General features: G+C 35.7%; 1 protein-coding gene across 3 annotated transcripts in view; it reads right to left on the reverse strand.

Annotated features, from left to right (window-relative positions):
* PACRG (parkin coregulated) overlaps positions 1–18,360 on the reverse strand; it is a 503,222-nt gene that overhangs the window by 420,097 nt on the left and 64,765 nt on the right. For all 3 annotated transcript variants that reach the window (XM_046670359.1, XM_046670358.1, XM_046670357.1), the window contains exon 2: positions 16,973–17,107. In XM_046670359.1, coding sequence (XP_046526315.1) covers positions 16,973–17,107 — 135 coding nt within the window. The remainder of the gene's footprint in view (positions 1–16,972; positions 17,108–18,360) is intronic.

The raw sequence follows: 18,360 nt of genomic DNA on the forward strand, positions 1-18,360 counted from the left end.
GCAGAAACATCGTGTCCCTAGGGATGGGGGACAGGGATGGGTGTCATTTTACAGAGGATGGCCAAGGATGGTTGCTTTGATGTGTCAGACCACAGAGCTGAAGAAGGGAATTTAGCCAAGGGTAGGGGGAAAAGCATTCCTTGGAAAATTGTGGAAGCCAGTATAGCTGGAGCCAGGTGGGTGAATGGGTAGGGACAGGCCAGGATCATGTGAAGTGAAAGTCATGGTGAAACAAAAAGGTTTAAACCTGCCAATGATTCCACCTGACTTCCAATCTGGTCACCTAACCAAGCTCAACGATCTCCCCATGGACCTGACCTGTGACGTGGGAAATTTTTATCCCTGATCATCCAGGCACTCAAGTCGGTCTCCTCTCTGAATTCTGCTTTTAGCTTAAGTCCATCAAAAGCAGTCCAGTCAAACCAGAAAATGCATTGATGCTGCTATGTAGTAGGGTTTGGGGGCGAGGAGGTGGGAGAAAAGAATAAAGTGATTCATCAATGTTAAATCAATCAGCTATGAACCATTACAGAATTTTCAAAGCTGCCTATGTCCTTCCTTCTGTTCACTGTTGTCACAGAGATAATACTGGCACTCCTCCTTTTTTAGCCTTCCATGCTGTACTGATTTTGTATTAAAGTCCTATTTGAATAACTGAGTGAAGAAAAAGCACAAGAGAATCTAAGGTCCAAAATACGGCTTAAGTGACAGTGGTAGCTTTCTATTAGCCAGAATCTGGACTTGATCATATTTTCTTTAAAAAATAGGCTAAAGTTATATATTTAAATATCCTTTAAATATTCTGCTACTCTTCTAATAAAAATAGATTAAATATTTTTATACTCCATCTGCTATAAAACTCATCAGATTTACCTTAAGAAGCAGGTGAACATTCCTGTGCTGATAAAATAATTTTGTAAAGCAGAATACATTCCAAATATATGTACATTTATTAATGACACAAAATTTAGATTTTTGACATAATGACTCTGATACTCAATTGCATTCTCAAGCACATTTTCTGTACTAATTTGATGGCTCACAGCGGGGCAGGCACTTAGATTTATGGTTTCCAAAATACAGGTAATTTTGCACTATTTTAAGTTACTTTTTACTTCATTCCACTTATGACTAATGGTACGCATTGCACAAGGACCTCCATCACTAAGGACTTCCACTGCGCCTCATATATTGCAACCATCCAGTGTGTGATGGATGAAAGAATGCTCAGAACAAACAAATGAACAGGGCACATGGTTAATACTAAGTTTCCTCTCCTTTCATTTAATTCTATTAATTTCTCAGATGCAACATTATATTGTTTAACTGTCATAGATACCTTGACACGCTTATATGAAAAAAAAAGTATATTATGCTGTGAATCCATCAGATTGTGTCTCCACAAGCATACACATCAATCTTCCCTGTAGGCCAGGCTTTGCCTGAACTGGAAGCTCATACTTAGTGTGACCCATGTAGAGACAATAGGGATATGACATTTCTGTACCCGGAGTGTCTGCTCACGTGTGTCTCATCATTTCTTGTTTGTTTTCCTAAATCTTCTTACTAGTGATGATTTTATTTTCAAAAGAAAAGAGAAAGAGGACATGCAAAGCTGATTTGGTTGGTTATTTAAGCTTCCTTATATTGAAAATGTGAAAAGGACTTTTCATAAAGGAAATATATATTTGCATGTGCTCATAAAATATTTATGTTGAAATATACAAAACAGTCATTCATGATCCCTTAATTAGTCTTTAAGTAGAATAAGAACTTAATTAAAATATAATATGTTAATTCATTAGTGTTGGGTTATAACTTTGACACTGATTTTCAGCAATAAATAGGTCCTGAAAACACACAATGTGTTTGGTTATTTTCATTGTATTTTCTCTTTAACACTTTCTTCTTTTGGATATCACTGCATTTTAAAAAGTGATAAGCATCAAGTTAGGACTCTTCTTTTTTAAAAGAATTGGACAGTATTTCCAAACGGCCTCTGGTGAAATGTCACTTTAATAAAGGGGTCTCCTCTGACTACCCATAAAACTGTACTCTCTCCTCCCATGATTATCTCTATCACCTAGCCTTATTTTTCCTTATAATATCACCATTTAACAGTCTCTATATTTACTTGTTTGGTTGTTTTTTTTTCTTCCTACTATAATGGAAGCAGCATGAGGACAGAGAATTTGTCTGCTTTATTCGCTGCTGTATTTCCAGAGTCTAGAACAGTGCCTGGCATATCATAGGGATTCAGGTAATGTCTGTTGAATAAGTGGATGTTTCTTACTAAGTTGCATGAACATCAATTAGATGACACACAGTTGAAAACAACACACACACAAGAATACCATTTCAATATGATCAGACCACTAGAGTTTAAATAAACTAATTCTATTTATCATAAATAAGTAACATTCAGTGAGCTGATCCCATATAGGTCCTAAAAGAACTACAGACTACATTCTATAAAGAAATATAAAAATAAACAGCTATCAAAAGATCTATGGGGCTAGAAAATAAAATTTAAAATGTGTCTAAGACAACCATCCTTACTCTTGGCTCCAGAGTAGATGAAAATTCAAATTGTTACTGTATTAAACAAATAAAACATGCAAAAAGTAAAAATATAATATGTTAATGAATTATTTGAAACATTGACTTTAAAATCTTTATTAATGATGTATCAGGCTATGATAGGTGAGAGTTAAATAGTACCCTGCCCCTGTCCTTCCAGAGTCCACCATCACAAGGAGAGACGTGAAAACAGATTTCTATCTTCCTCAGCAACAGAACTAGTAACAGGGTGTGCTTATCTTCCCAGAGATGGGGACTAAACCATGAGTAAAGGTTGAGAGGCAAGAAACAAGACAGCATGTTTTTGAATCCACACGCCCCAAGGTTTCTGATGTATAAAGTACAAGACAGCAAATGATGAGAAAAATTCGGGTGACGGTTTAAGAAGCCAAATAGTGATGCTTTACATTAATAACATGAAAAATTCCTTACCAAAAATGTTTTCTATGATACTGGTGTATTCCGTAGAGGATGTATTTATGGGTATAGAGCTCATTATTTCTGCAAATGGACATGAACTCTAGTATTATTGACGAGACAAAATATTACTGGTAATATTTTGTCTCGTCAATGCATCTTACTTTCCCCTCCCTCCACTTCCCCAATGGTACAGTCACAATCATGAGAGTCTACATTTCTTTCTCATGAAATGAACCATCTGCTAAATTGCTGCTTGAGATTTGAAGCTAGTCCCAACTGTTAGTTTATTAAATGTAATAAGTTACAATAATGAAGTGTTAAAATTATAACCTATACAGGCAGAGAAAGCTAGATATTCCCAAATAGAATTATAAAAATCTTAATTTTGTATTTTTTTGACTTGTGGTTTTAATTTTACCAGTCTAACACACTAGCATTTCTTGTATTGCAACTAAAAACATATAAAGAAAGAAATGTACATAAAAGAGCAATCTCTTTTGTGCATATACAAATATTTCATTAACCAAATAACTCTTCAAAAATATGAATTAATAGTAAACCTAAAAGATTTCTTTCTGTGAAGGATGATATATAAAAACTAAATTCTCTTTAATCCAATGTTATTCTTTGTTGATTCTTCAAAAAATACTTAATGATGTTTAGTAAAATTTTATACAATTTATTGCAAATGGAAAACATTTAAAAGATGTTTTTCAATTGATAAATTAATCTTTCTCAAGAGATTCACTATTATCAGATATGAGTAATGAGAAGATAAAGGTCTCCTTAAAGTCATCTCACCCACCTTAATTTGCTGGTTAAATTTTACAGGATGAAAGTTGAAATCTTGAGTCCAATACTGAAATCGGAACAAGATGTCTATACATACATACATACACATGCACACACATACACTTTATATACAAATATGAGAATTGTGATTGGCATACAATTTTATGCCTTTTCCTTGTGATTTTTCTAAGCTCAAATTTTACTGCCTTCAAAGGAGATTTACTATGTATCTGTCTGAGATCATGCACCCACACACACATAGTCAATCATGCAATACACATTAGCTGATTATATTTGTTTAAATAAAAAGGCTTCCATGAGAAACATGAAGAGTATTTTATTTCATTGTCTTTTTTGCACAGGAAAATTTTGGAATTGGTCTTACAATCCCAAGGTGGTTCTTTCCCTGTAACTAAGCAAAGATATTCAGCTAGTTGCCAAAACAATCCTATAGAAAGATCTCCGGTCAATTTGACCAAAAAAGCTATAAATGCTGGATGAAAAGTTACAAAAATGCATAGCCATTCTCAAAAGTAAGAAAGGTGAATACCGAGTTCCCAGAAATGAAGAGGAAACTCAAATCTCCAGTAGCGAGCAGTAGCTAGGTCATGAAACCTGGAACCCGATTCACGTAAAAACTAGTTCAGAGCCTGTGTCTGTGGAGACACACTGAGAGCATACCACAGGGATGCCTCCTGATCTCGGTCCTGAGGGATTCCCAAGGAAAGTACTCCCAGTGAAAATATCATAGCTCCCAGTGAAAATATCATAGAGCACACGAAGAAACAAAACAGGTGAGAGTGAGCGAGAGCCGTCAGATTCAAACTCAGACCCCAGCAACTGCAGATGATAGATGAATGCGAGAGAAAATTTAAAGGAATATATTTAAAATATATGACCCAATAAAGAAGGTAAGAGAAATCAGAAAGTAAGAAAAAGACATTTTTTAAAAAAAGAACAGGCAGATCTTTTAAAGCAATGAAAATAAATTCTAGAATTGATATTCACTGAAACTGAATTTAAAAAAATTTCAACACACAAGTTAAACAGATTAAACCTAATCTAACTGAAGAAAATGAATTATTAAATTGGAAGACAGATTTGAGACAATGAAACACAGTGAAGTAACGAGATAGGAAATAAGAAAATATGAGATAAGATATGGAGGCTAGAACGAGAAAAGCCAGCTTATATTTTTGTTTGTTTGTTTACATTTTTTTTTTTTTTGAGGAAGATCAGCCCTGAGCTAACATCTGGCAATCCTCCACTTTTTGCTAAGGAAGACTGGCCCTCAGCTAACATCCATGCCCATCTTCCTCTACTTTATATGTGGGACACCTGCCACAGCGTGGCTTGATGAGCAGTGCCATGTCCGCACCCAGGATCCGAACCGGCCAACCCTGGGCCGCTAAAGCAGAACATGCGCACTTAACCACTGCGCCACCGGGCCACCCCGCCAGCTTATATTTAATAGGGACTCTAGAGGTCTTCAAATTTAAGTCAGACTGATTCCCAAACAGGATAAATCTTTAAAACTCACACCTAAGTAAAAATAGTGATAATAGTATATGCTTCAAAATACACAGCAGAATTTTGGAGTCAGTGACATCTTATTGACACTTGGGATTGCCACAATATGTAGATATATAGGTATGTGGATTGATCATCTGAAGGCTATTTTAAAGGTAAAATTTGCTATTTCTTTACATAACAATAAGCAGGCTGAAGTAGGAGAAAAAACAAAAGTGTCAGCAAGAAAGGTTGAGGAAGATTAGCCCTGAACTAACATCTGCCGCCAATCCTTCTCTTTCTTGCTGAGGAAGACTGGCCCTGAGCTAACATCCGTGCCCATCTTCCTCTACTTTATATGTGGGATGCCTGCCACAGCATGGCTTGACAAGCTATGCGTAGGTCCACACCCGGGATCTGAACCGGTGGAGCCCTGGCCGCAAAAGCGGAATGTACAAACTTAACCACTGCACCACTGAGCCAATTCTGAAGTAGCTGATTTTTAAGAAAAAGTGCTATCTGCTTCTATTCTCACTCCCATCAATGTCACGCCTGCATCCATTCATAGCCAACTCTCAGAAAACAAACGAACAGGAATGAGGGACAGAGACCCCTTGGTAGCACATGGCATTGCATCCTAGAAAGCAGTGTGCCCCACAAGCAAAATGCTACAGGTAAGGGCAGAGGAAAGCAGAGGTGGGCATATACGCATTTTAGGGGTTGTAGATGTTTGCCTACTCCATTCTGTCTTAATATCAGAAGTCACAGAAGATCCTCTTTTAGACCAACAAAATAGGATCAGATGAAGCACATTCACAACAGACACTGGGTATTGGCTAGGAGCTGGGCGGTCTACCTAAGTATAGCTGATAAGGAGAGCTCACTTTCCCCAAGGAAGAGCGAGTGAGGCCAAGCACAACGGCATGCTCCATATGTTAGCAAATGCCAGTTCTAAATCAAGGTAAACCAAAGATAAATAAGCAGTAATATATGGGTTTTATAAACATCCTGCTCAAAAAAGGAAACACAATGTCAGCTTATTGACTTAGTGAGGAAGCCCTTTTAAATTCACTACAGCAGAAATCAGTGATTTTTAGAAACAGACACACTCAGGGATTCAAGAAGCCAAATCTTTATGAAAGAAGAGCAGAAATCCATATGGGAAGGATAGGCTGAGGCAAAAAGAAAAAGATTCTATCTTCAAGGAAAGATGAGATACGTTTGCAAGACACAATATACACAAAATATACGATAATGTTGATAAGAATATTGCTGATGATAGCAGAATATTGAGGAAAAATGTTAATATCCAAGAAAAACATTAACATCCAACAACAGGGAATTGGTTAAACTATGGAACACTCTAGAGATTCTCAAAATAATTTTTAAAGTGCATATTCATTGACATGGAAAGATAGTTATGACTTTAATAGAAAAAATTTATGAAGTATGAGTAAAATGTTTTTAAAAATTTGCATACATTTACAGATTTGCCTATACAGAGGAAAAAGGGTCTGAAAGTTAACACTAGCAAATTAGTAGAGACTATCTCAGCATGTGGGATTATGATTGATTCATATTTTTTATCTTTGCTTATCTGGGTTACAAAATGCAGATGAATAAATCAGAACATTTTCTACAATAAACTTGCTGGTACAATAATTTTTAAGCCAATGTATATAATGATATGAGTGAAGAAATGAGCTATATAAAGATTTGCAAGGCTAAATATAGCAGTGAAGTAAAATTTGAATTTGAGGCAGTAACAGACAAACTGATACTAAAGAAAATAGAAAACAAGTTTTGAAAAAATGAATAAAGAGATGAAAATGTTGAGGGAGATGGTGATAGGATAAAATATGTTTACAGTCTACATATAATATTGATTCTAAGAAAGCAAATAGAAAATTTGTGACAAAATAATAATCTATGACATTGTGGAGGAAAATTTTCCTAACTTGAGAAAAAGTTTCAAGTTAAGTAGATAGGATAAACTTACTATATCAGAGAAAGAATTAATGAAAAGAAAAATTACACAAGGAAGCAGATTTTAATTATCCAAAAATAGTGCAATTACCCAATCTGTCAAACAAAACAAGCAACAAAAATAAGATCAAAGGCATAAAAATCAGACTGATCTTCATTTCTCAGCACCTGTGTATTGGAAGACAATGACATTACATTCTTCAGAGATTTGGAGGGGAACAGTTGTAAATTAAATTTCATATATGAAAGTTAAAAAATTATATTTTCAAGATACTCAAGGATTAAGAAACATTCAACCTACGTACCTGCATTTTATAAAATTTCTTAAAGATATACATGAACAGGGAGAGCTGAATCTTAATAAGAACTCAAGAAGTGGGAATTTATGACTTGGAAGTTTTATGGATTTCCCTTATTCAGACTGGAATGCAATCTTGGAAATTCTGTAGGACCTTTTGTTGTAAGGGATATGTCTTAGATTAGGGGCAGAGATTGGTTTCGTAATGATTCTGTCTATGATCTTTGCCCATTTTTATATTTTTCCCATTAGCAAGAAATGTGCTTCATATTTAATAAACTTTTCTCTAAATACTTGTTGCTGTTCTCCAAAAATATACTAACAATATGTTCACACTGACAAATCCACTTATGTCGTCGGCACATAGTGTAAGAACTGCTAAAGGGGAAGCTGTGTGTGCCATTGCTAAAGCAGAGCTATACAGAGACACATATAAGCATGTGTTTTCCAATGGCCTCGAGTAATGACCGTTGAAAACTTTAAAATGCATATTAAACTATTTTCAGTCTTTTCTGTTGTTGCTGTTGTTAAATTGGAGAAAACTATTCATCATTAATACTCCTGTGGCAGTTATGTGCATTATTAATCTCCTTTCCTAATTAGGCTCTTGAATGTTCCTTTGAGTTCCTTAAAAGTAATCCTATGTAGCACGATTTCAACAAAGCAAAAAACGTACATGTAGAAGGAAGACTGAACTAAAACATCAATGTACTAAGTGTTATCTCAGGATGAATGTTGTCTTCTGTACATTTTTTAATCAATTTTCCAAATTTTCTATAATAATCATTACTTTAAAGCTAGAAAAAAATCCGAAGATCTAAGAATAAGTGCATACAATTTTTATAGATCATACAATGACAATTTTTTTTAAGTATTATACACACTATAATCTCAACCATGTGAAAGAAAGATAAGAAAGATAAGACAGAATACTTTCATGTTAACAGTTGCATTCAGTGGATGGTGGAATGGTGAGAGATTTATTTATTCCTTCCACTTTTCAATATTTTCTTATTTTATAAAATAAACAGATATATTTCATACTAAGAATAAAACTTTAATAATAAAGATAAAAATTTACATTTTTTTACATGAATTCAATTGATTATCCTACCCATATTAATTTTCCACAGATCTTTCAAGGTCAGGATAATCTTTTTCATGAAAGTAAAATACAGTTTCCTATAATTGTTGCCTCAAATATGGATTAAAATCGATATGATCATTTATTAATACTTTATTTAGATTTTACCTGAAAGAAAAGGAGAAACTTCAACACAACTGTGGGGCATTGAAAATTAACTACAAATCTAGAAGCCTTAAATGTAAAGAGACACTTTGACCTCTCTAAATAAAAACATCAAACATTGATTTTGTCTTTACTATCATACCGTCAATCTGATTCCATTTGTCATCTGTCAAAGAACTTTTGATCTCAAAAGCGCTTCAGTAAAGAAAAGGGATAAGACGTGATGAGTTAGAGAGGGAACCATTCATTAAATTACTAATTGGAACAGAACTGGAGATTTGCCCTGTGGGCAGATACAGAAAAATCATCAAAGTCCGGTTGGTGTCCCCAACACACATTTTTAGTTTACAGATGACACTACTGATACTTCTGAAATGGCAACATTTATCGTTGGGAGAGTGGCAGCAATCCCACTTCTTGGTGGGGTGGTGAGTGACAATACCGTATCTTAGCTGTGGCACCCTAAAACTACCAAGACCGGACTGCTTCTACTTTTCAACAGCGGGGTTGGTTTAACTTCAAAAACCAGAGTGATTTGTTTTTGTTCCAGTTGTCAGTGGACTGGGATCTGAAATTTACAACATTGCTTGTTTCCCTTGGGCTTCTGGTCATGTGAATTGTCTTTAGTCTACCAAATCACTGTCACACAGCAGTGGTCGACCTTTCTTTTCAATCTATGCACTTTCCAGGAGTTATAAATCAGTTGACTTTCAAGCTCGATGAGATGGCATATGCCCTAGTTTGAAGAACAGATGGAGGCTTGGGGGAAAATTGTTTCTGCAGGCTTGCTACAAGCAGCACTGCTCCATAAAAGTGAACTATTCGTGCTAATTTCTCACATAAATTATATAGGCAGCAGGGAGCACCAGCCCATTCAGCAGAAAATCTTTCATCTAGCTTTCAGAGGTCATCTAACCAATTTAAATTAAAGTTATTTCTGATACATGGTTGTATTTTCATGCTGTACACTTTTAAGACATAGCAATTTACACCGAATAAAATAATGGCATTAATTGTGCATGCAATCCCCTCCTCCAGAAAAACAGAGAACACCACATTAATTGCCAGAGGATTATTTTTTTCAAGACTTCTAGAATAAGCTCTGTCTATTAATTAATCACAGAGGAATTAATAGTGGAAACGTGGCAGCTCTCTTGTACAAAAATCAGGTAAATTGTCACTTCTGTTGTAAAATTTGCCTTACAAATTCTACTAAGGCCTGTTATCTGAACTCAAGCTTTGGCAGTTATCAAAAGAAACAGAAGCCCAGGACAATTCCAAGAGAACATTCATTCTTCTTCATGTGAAACAAATTATTCAGCTCTTAAATAAATTTGCCTACAAGATTTCAAAACTCAATGTCAGTTTTTAGCAGGGGGCTAATAGATACAATATTAATTTTTTGATTCCTTAAGAAATTGAAACATTAAGAAATTGAAGACACCAAAGGACTAAATGATTAGTCAAAATTACAGAATTTTGAGAACAGTATACTGAGTGCTAAAGCATCAGGTGTCACATCACAGTGCGACTTACTTTAAAACACAATAGCATTTACAGATAATGACCTATCATGGTTTGGGGCTGATTTTAATTGTAAGAAAATTAGTGCACATTTTAATAATAATTATATTCAATAACTATTTTTCCTAGTAGGAAATCATCAGTTATGTCAATGAAAACAGTTACATTGACAGAGCTTTTTATAGTTCATGAATGTCAATGCTGCTAAGAACTGAAAAGAAGAGAAAAGAATGAGAACAGACCAGAGAAGAAATTCTGAATAGAGTCATACACGAGCATTAACAACCAGTGCGTTAACACAGAATTGAAGGCATTGTCCAGACCCCATCAGTAGAAATTTTAAAAACCAACTTAAGCATCCAATTAATTTACGCACAGTGCTTTCTTTACCTGATTGTTCAAACTGGACATATATTTTCAGGTATTTAGAAAGAAAAATGAACTTGTCATTCCGAAGTTTAAGAAATCCGTAGTCATGGGTATAGCATTTACATATAATCTAAGGAGCATTTTCACGGTAAAAATTCAACCCACTGAAACTACTGTATGTAACTCTGAACTGTGCATTCAAACTAACTTGCTGGTGCTAATCTTCCTGTTTTGCTACCAGAAAACTTGATCTTTACGGCTAACTTCTAATGAATATTTGTTCTTTGAAGTATCTAGTGAACATCTCAAATACAGTTATTTTAGTAATCATGATACAAAATTTCTTACAGCGCTCAATTCAAAAGGGCCGTACCAGTCTTCCAGTAGATGGTCATGACTGACAAGGAAAGAAAGGCCTAGAGAGTGAGAGATCTGGTCATGAAACAGTGTGTAGAAAAGTAAAACTTCAAGATCATCAGCTTTAGTATGATTTACCTCCATTCAATACCTATCAGAGGGCACCTTCTCTGTGCCAGATACTGTTCTAGGCACTGGGACACATGAATGAACAAACCGGAAATACAGACAAAGTCCCTGCCTTAGAAGACATCAGGCTATGCCACTTTTTATCAACCTTGATCTTGGGTCCATTGTAAGCCCCTATCTAATTTTCATCTTCTCTCATCTTTCTTAATACATGTTAACTTTCTGTACTTTATAGTTCTTTGCAAAACAACTTAAAATGTTTTAGTAATAAAGTAGGGTATAAACATATAAATGAATGCGTTTATACAATTCATTGGCAAAAAAATGCAAAAGTGTGTTTTTAGTTACTTAATTAACATTAATTTATGAAGTCCCTTTTTAATAGAAAAACAAAGTCATGTGATGCAAATTTTAATCAACAGGTAACTTTACAATTAATATTTTAATCTCAGGGGAAGTATGCTTTAATGGTGCAATTGTGTACGTCTCCAATAGGCCAGTGAGGGAGGACATTTTTGGCAGTGAGGAGAGGCCATTCTCACCGGTACCTGCCTATGCATATCAGTCCTGGCTTCATTAATTTTATTCCAATATAACTGGCTTCTAGAAATCATTTACATATTGAGTAAAGGATACCAAAACAAGAATGCAGAAATGCCCTGGGCAGCTATGCTATTTTGGACCATGCCCACCACAACATTGACAGACGAAGGGTACAAGGTGCTGAGAGAGGGGAATTAGAGGCAAATACAGTCCATTTTGAGCTTTTCCTTTTTTAAGACAACTTGAAGGTTTGCAATTTTAGTTGCATTTGTAACAGGGTTTTTATTATATACTGATTTGACTAGACAGTTATAGAGTGTCTATTTCTTATTCAAACCTCTCTAATATCTGGGACATCCTTACGCATCTTCGTTAGAAATTTAGTGGAAAACAAGGCTCTCAGTGCATGTCACATTCTGTCACATAGCATGGTATGATGACTAGATGAAAAAAGCTGATTTCTATCAGTATCTACTGCATCAGAATGCCTATAAAGGAAAGGAATTTAGAGACACCTTAGTGTAGATGTAGCTGTTTTCATCTTATTTCATCAAAACAGGTCAATAGGTTTATAATACCATATAGTTACTTCAAAAATATGATGGGACTACGATATTTTTCTCCAACTCTTTCTCCCCAGATCTATATTGAAGTGGTTATTTTAAAATAATTGGTATTCCCATACTATTTTAAAACAGTGGTTTGGAATCAGAATTTATAATAAAATAGTGAATTTCATAGTGCTACCTATGATTCATATTTGTGCTCCCCATTAAGTGTGTAAGTAACGATTATTATGTCAAGTTTGAAATGATTTCAGATTCCTACCCAAAATAGAGAACTAGAATGGGCTGCCGGCTCCTTCTCCAAAATCCATCCTGGAAAAACTAGAGGGGAAAATGTGAATTCTAGGAAGTAACAAACAAAAGGAAGAAAAGAGGGAGGAAGAGGGGGAGGAGTGAGGAAGAGAAAGGGGAGAAAGAGGAAGAAGTAGAAGAGGAGGAAGAGGAGGGCCAGGAGGAGGAGGAAGGAGTGCAGTGGGGGGAGGGAGAGAAGGGGGAGAAGGAAGGGGTAGGAGAAGGAGGAAGGGGAGGGGGAGGAGCAGTGGCAGGGGGTGGGGGGACGATGACATGGGACAGGGACACTCCTGAGGAGACCTGAAGGCTGTCTTAAACCGATGGGGAAGGAAGGGGGATGGAGGATGCCTGGAGGCAGAAGTGCAAGGATAGCTTACAGAAAAGCGGTGTAAACTCCCACATAATTTCATGTGCCCCTGTGACTCGTGCTGTAATGTTTGGCTTTAGTGCAATTTAAAACTCCTCTTCACCAAAGGGCCACCTTCTAGAGCTATGCCTCGCTTTACCTCCCCATAGGCAGCAGAGGTGGAGACAATGTGCTGAATGTTTTGCACAGGCATATAGCATTTCCTCTCTCTCCAGAAGGTCCAGAGGCAAGACTTTCAGGTGGAGCAGCATCCCCACCCCCACACTGTCCTTGTACTCGGGGCATGATTCATATTACAGAAGTACAGGAAATTGAGGAATGGAAATTTAAGACGTGGAAACTCAAACACAATTTTTAAATGTCCATTGTTCATGCTTATTATCTGCTTTGTAACTTATCCAGCATGGTTAGTTCTTTTTCGCTTCTGTTGCCTGTATATTCCAGATATTGAAGAGATCGGCAACAGAATAAAGTTATGTTTCCTGAATGCTAGGAGAGTCAAGAAAAATGCAGAAAAAGAAGCACATTAAATTTGTATGTAATTATCATGCTTTTATAATGGATTTAACCATTGATAATCAAGAATTCTTTTGTTATATTTAGAAAATGCATATTTAAAAATAAAAAAGTATGCCAGAGCTTGCCTGCTAGATTTCATATTCTAGACCAGATCTCTTCATCTTTCATAGCTAACTAACTTGCCACTGAGAAGTACATACAAAATTTCACTATAAATATTTTGCAAAACTTTTTTCATATTTACCAAGGAATGTATGATAAGCACAAACAGGCATGAGAAAAAATGCATATATCAGTCCTAAGTTTTCATTTTAATAACAATTTTCACAGAGCTATAGTCTTCTCCCTGGCTAGCGGGTTCAGGCATTTATTTTTGACTGTTATCTTAATCTAGAGCAGCACTGTGTAATATGATAACCATGTGGCTATTTAAATTAAAATTAATTAAAATTAAAAATTTAGTTCCTCAGTCTCACTAGGGACATTTTAAGTGCTTGATGGCCACATATGGCTAGTTGTAATGTATTAGACAGTGCAGATGTGGAACATTTCCATCATTGCAGAGAGTCGTATTAGACTCTGCTCTGATCTTTAGCGATGCCATTAGGACTAGACTACGCTGCACAGATTACCACATTCGGTCTGCCCTGTTGTTTTGGCATGTGGAACAAATCACCATTTTCACGTGCACCAAACCACAATGGCACTTCAGGATGTGAGTTGAGAAATTTAAACTTGCAGAGACATTTACCTATCCCTAACTCTTACGTCTATTTTCTGACATCATTCAGTCATTTATAATATACTACCATAGACTGCTTTTGTTGTTTCAAGAATACATGGTGATTTCTACTATGGTGATGATCAGGTCAGCTAATCCAGAACTAGTAGAACGGGAATTTGGGCAGGGATCTCTGTCAGCTGCTTCACAGATCAGAATGAGCCTAAGATGCTGCGACAGCCTTCATCCTGGTTCAGGGCAGTGATTCCTAAGTATTTCAGAGTCACAGACCTCTGGAAATTCTGATAAAAGAAATGGACCTTCTTACCACTTAAGTATGCACACCATTTCAGACACTCACAAACCACCTTGGGGTCTAGGGTTTTCATAAGGATGGTAGAGAGGGGACCGGAATTTCCTGGGAAGCACAGCTCTTCTGGGGCCTTCAGTGAGGGGCAAGCTGTGACATGAAGATGAAAGGTCTGCTTGACCAGGGCCCCTGTGCTCTGTCCACACACGGGGAAGTACAGTGCAGGGTCTTCAGTTGTTTGTTTGGGGCTGGGGGCAGGGAGCTCTACTTCCTTCAACATTCAAGGCCACGTCCTTAGGAATGACACCCTGAAGAAGTCCTCTGCTCCCACCAAGGACCAGATTGTCCCCACAGTACATGCGCCAAGCAATAAATATGAGTATATCGAGAGATTGTTCACAAGCCTATGCTTAATAATTTTAACGTTTTATTTTCAATGTTATAGTAATACAACTGAAATGTGGTTGGCAAAGCTTGAAAAGATAGAAGTCTACAGGTTATAGGGTAAGATGTTTCTTTAAACATATGCTATTATCCTACCAGTGGAGGCAAATAAATTGCTTCCTCTTTATTCTGACTTTTTAGCTTGCTGAATCAGTACTATAGTACTGATTAGTCGATAGTAGCTTAAAAAAATTAAGATAGCTATAAAAAAGAAAAGCCATTTATATCCCTTCTGACTGTTGGATTATCAAAGATAAAGCAAAATGATTCACCCTATATTTTTATTATTTTCAAGAGGAATTTTTTCTTGTCTCTTGACCCATACGATTATTTGAACAGGTCAAAATAAATCTATAAGTTCTTTTTACTGATACAATTTTTATGTGCTATAATTACTTAATACACCAAAATCCGGTCACTTTTTATTAAAAAATATGGCATACTCTTTTATTCAAAAAGAATCAGGTTTTTAAGAACTTCCACTGTGTTATCTTGTGTGAACCAGTACATAACAAAGAACACAAAACTCATGTAATTAATCAAATATAAATAAACCCAAAAATTACAGTAAAGTTTTGGGAATATGTCCTTATGTTAAGACTAAAATATCTACATTAGTTATACTTGCTCTAAATTCTTTCTCACCATATGCACGTTTTCACCTAATAAATTCACATTTTAATAGAGACAATTAAAAGGAAGATAATAACGTCCTTCATCCTCCTAAAAAAATTTATGACAAAATTTAATAACAGGGATCCCTTCAGATTTCTCTTGCCAAATAATTTCTAGTAATTCTAGGTTCAATAACTTGAATGTCAGATGACTGCTCAAGATTTAGAAATGTCTGATGATTATACAAAAACATTTGAAGACATACTAGAAATAATGAGAACAATTCTTTGAGTTTTTCCATAAAGAAAGGAAGAGGTTATTTCTAATGAATCTTTCTAAGCTATTTATTTTGATGAATTCTTCATTTTGCCCACTTTTTTTTAACATAAATTTATTTGTTACTGATTACAAACAGTTCCTGCGGGATCTTCAGATACTACTGTGGGGCTTTTTAGTTGTGTGTCAGTTGCTTAAACGATGTTTGGCAAAACTCTTTTCTGTTCCTTTACCTGATGCACGGCTCACACATGGGCGACTGCTCTTCTGCTTTTAGGCGGAGAAGCCCTTTTAGCTGATAAACCCCACCCAGAGCAAAGTCGTTGATAACAAAAATAATTAAACAGCAGAAACCGGTTAGAGATCAGCACTCGTTTTTCAAATTAAATGTAAAAGCCTTCTCCAGTTAAGAGATTGGCAAGTTTTTACAAATAACATCAGTGAGCCTTTTAGAAAGAAACACAGCCACATTAGAATGGAGTCATTAGGCAATACATTTATTTTGAAGCCAATTAACCTTTTGTCAGAAGAATGTCGCTGCTGTAATGGTTTTAGCGGCCGGGGTCAGCCTCTAACAGGGCACGTATGACAGCCACTGCGCTGGCTGACACGTGCTGCGGGGAGAGAGCAGAGCGCGGCAAGAGAACCGGCCTTCTTTTGTATTCCGCTCTGCATTTCCAGGGAGCAGACAATCTTGACCTATCCATTTAGGTAATTAAAGCTTCCATTTGGAAGTGTCCTGCAGGAAGGTGAAATTTGGGGGAGATAAATGGCTGTTGCTCTCCCGATCCGGCCACCAGTTCCATCATTTGATGGACTGCCTGAAACAGGCTCGGCTGCCAGGTTCTCATAAAAATAGAGATGAATTGGGCAGCAGACAATTCTCTAAGGCAAAGCAACTCTGTCATTTTCTTTTTTGCAGGCTATCATTTAATTGTTAGTCAAGGTGGACGGCTGACAGAGGGGGGCTTTCTCTAGGAGCTTCCCCACGATCATCTTTTCGCTGAGAAATCACTCCAGTTTATTTACTTATCAGCCAAGTTTGTTTGGCATTGGGAGACGTCGCCTCGGCGGTGCAGCTGGCGCTCCCAGCTGTGTCTGACTTACCTTCCACGCTATTTTGTTTCCTTTCGAATCATGCTCAAGGGCAATTGGGAAGTCTCCTCGCTCATAAAATTTTCGAAATGCTGTGGGCTTGGCTGGTCTTTCTTTAAACGCTCCTGCAGCTGGAGGGCCTCTTACCTTAAAAGAAAAATAATCGGAATCAGGTTTTAAAACATACTAAAAATTGTGCAGTGAAAAGACTTGTTCTTTTGAAGTTTCGGTGTGTATAAAATATTCTCAAAGATAAAGACCAAATTGACTAATAATGGACAACAGAAACCTCACTGATAGAAACATTTGGCGAATAAAATTATTTTATAATCACTATTAAGGGTCTACTTTATTTCGAGCTACTTTAGAAAGCATTCCCAGAAAATGCCACTTAAATATCACTTTATAAGGAAGAGAAGCCTGAATGTTTGCTTAAACATTTAATAGAAGTATCTAAGACCAGCGTGTTAAAATTTTTAAGATTCCTAATAATTGCAAATTCTAATTTTGGGTCTGATACACTTTATGGATTGTTGTAGTAATAAATTTAAAATATTTCCTGTGAATCTTTCTATATATATAAAATGGTACAATATGTTCTCATGCTATGAATACTAACAACAAAACTATAAAAATGTGACATAAAATTAAGTAATGATAAATGAGAGTCTAAAAATAAAAATGGTCTAGTATGTGCATATATAATACATTGATAATATGAATTATGAGAAAGCAACATTAGAATAGATTATATGAGAATCTTTCATTCCCAAAATTGAGATTTTTATCAAAGAAGAAATATTTCATATGGAGTTATTCACACTGAGTATATCTTTTAAATCTGCATTATTTACATATGAACTAATTCATTAGGTTGCAAAATTCAAAGTATTTAGTGAACTATTTAGAAAATTACATTCCACTGTATTATTCCTTACATATAGTCTAAACATGATTATCTTTCCCTGCTTGTGAACAAAAAGGTAATTGCTACTCATTTATTAGTTTAATAAGAACATGATTATTTTGTTAATTCTTAATATGGAAAGATAGCAAATAATTTACGTAATATTTTAATATTTTGTTATTTGATGTCATGTCAATTTTAATATTTGTGTGAAAAACTTTAATTTTAACAAAGAAATATATAAAAATATATCTAATATAACAAATATATAATGATAAATACATTTTATCTAATGCACCTATAAAGGCTAAGGTTAGAAATTGAGTGGGAAATAAGAAATATCTTATTAAGATAACTAAATGCTGAAGTGCAGTTGAAGAGTGAGGAAACACAAGGCATTTATTGGAGTGTGGAATTTTTTTCACTACATAGCACATTATTCCCAGCATATGACGACATGAGTAACTGAGGTGACACCGGGCAGCGGGGAAGC

The sequence above is a fragment of the Equus quagga genome, chromosome 8 (assembly GCF_021613505.1).
Source record: "Equus quagga isolate Etosha38 chromosome 8, UCLA_HA_Equagga_1.0, whole genome shotgun sequence".
Lineage (NCBI taxonomy): Eukaryota > Metazoa > Chordata > Mammalia > Perissodactyla > Equidae > Equus > Equus quagga.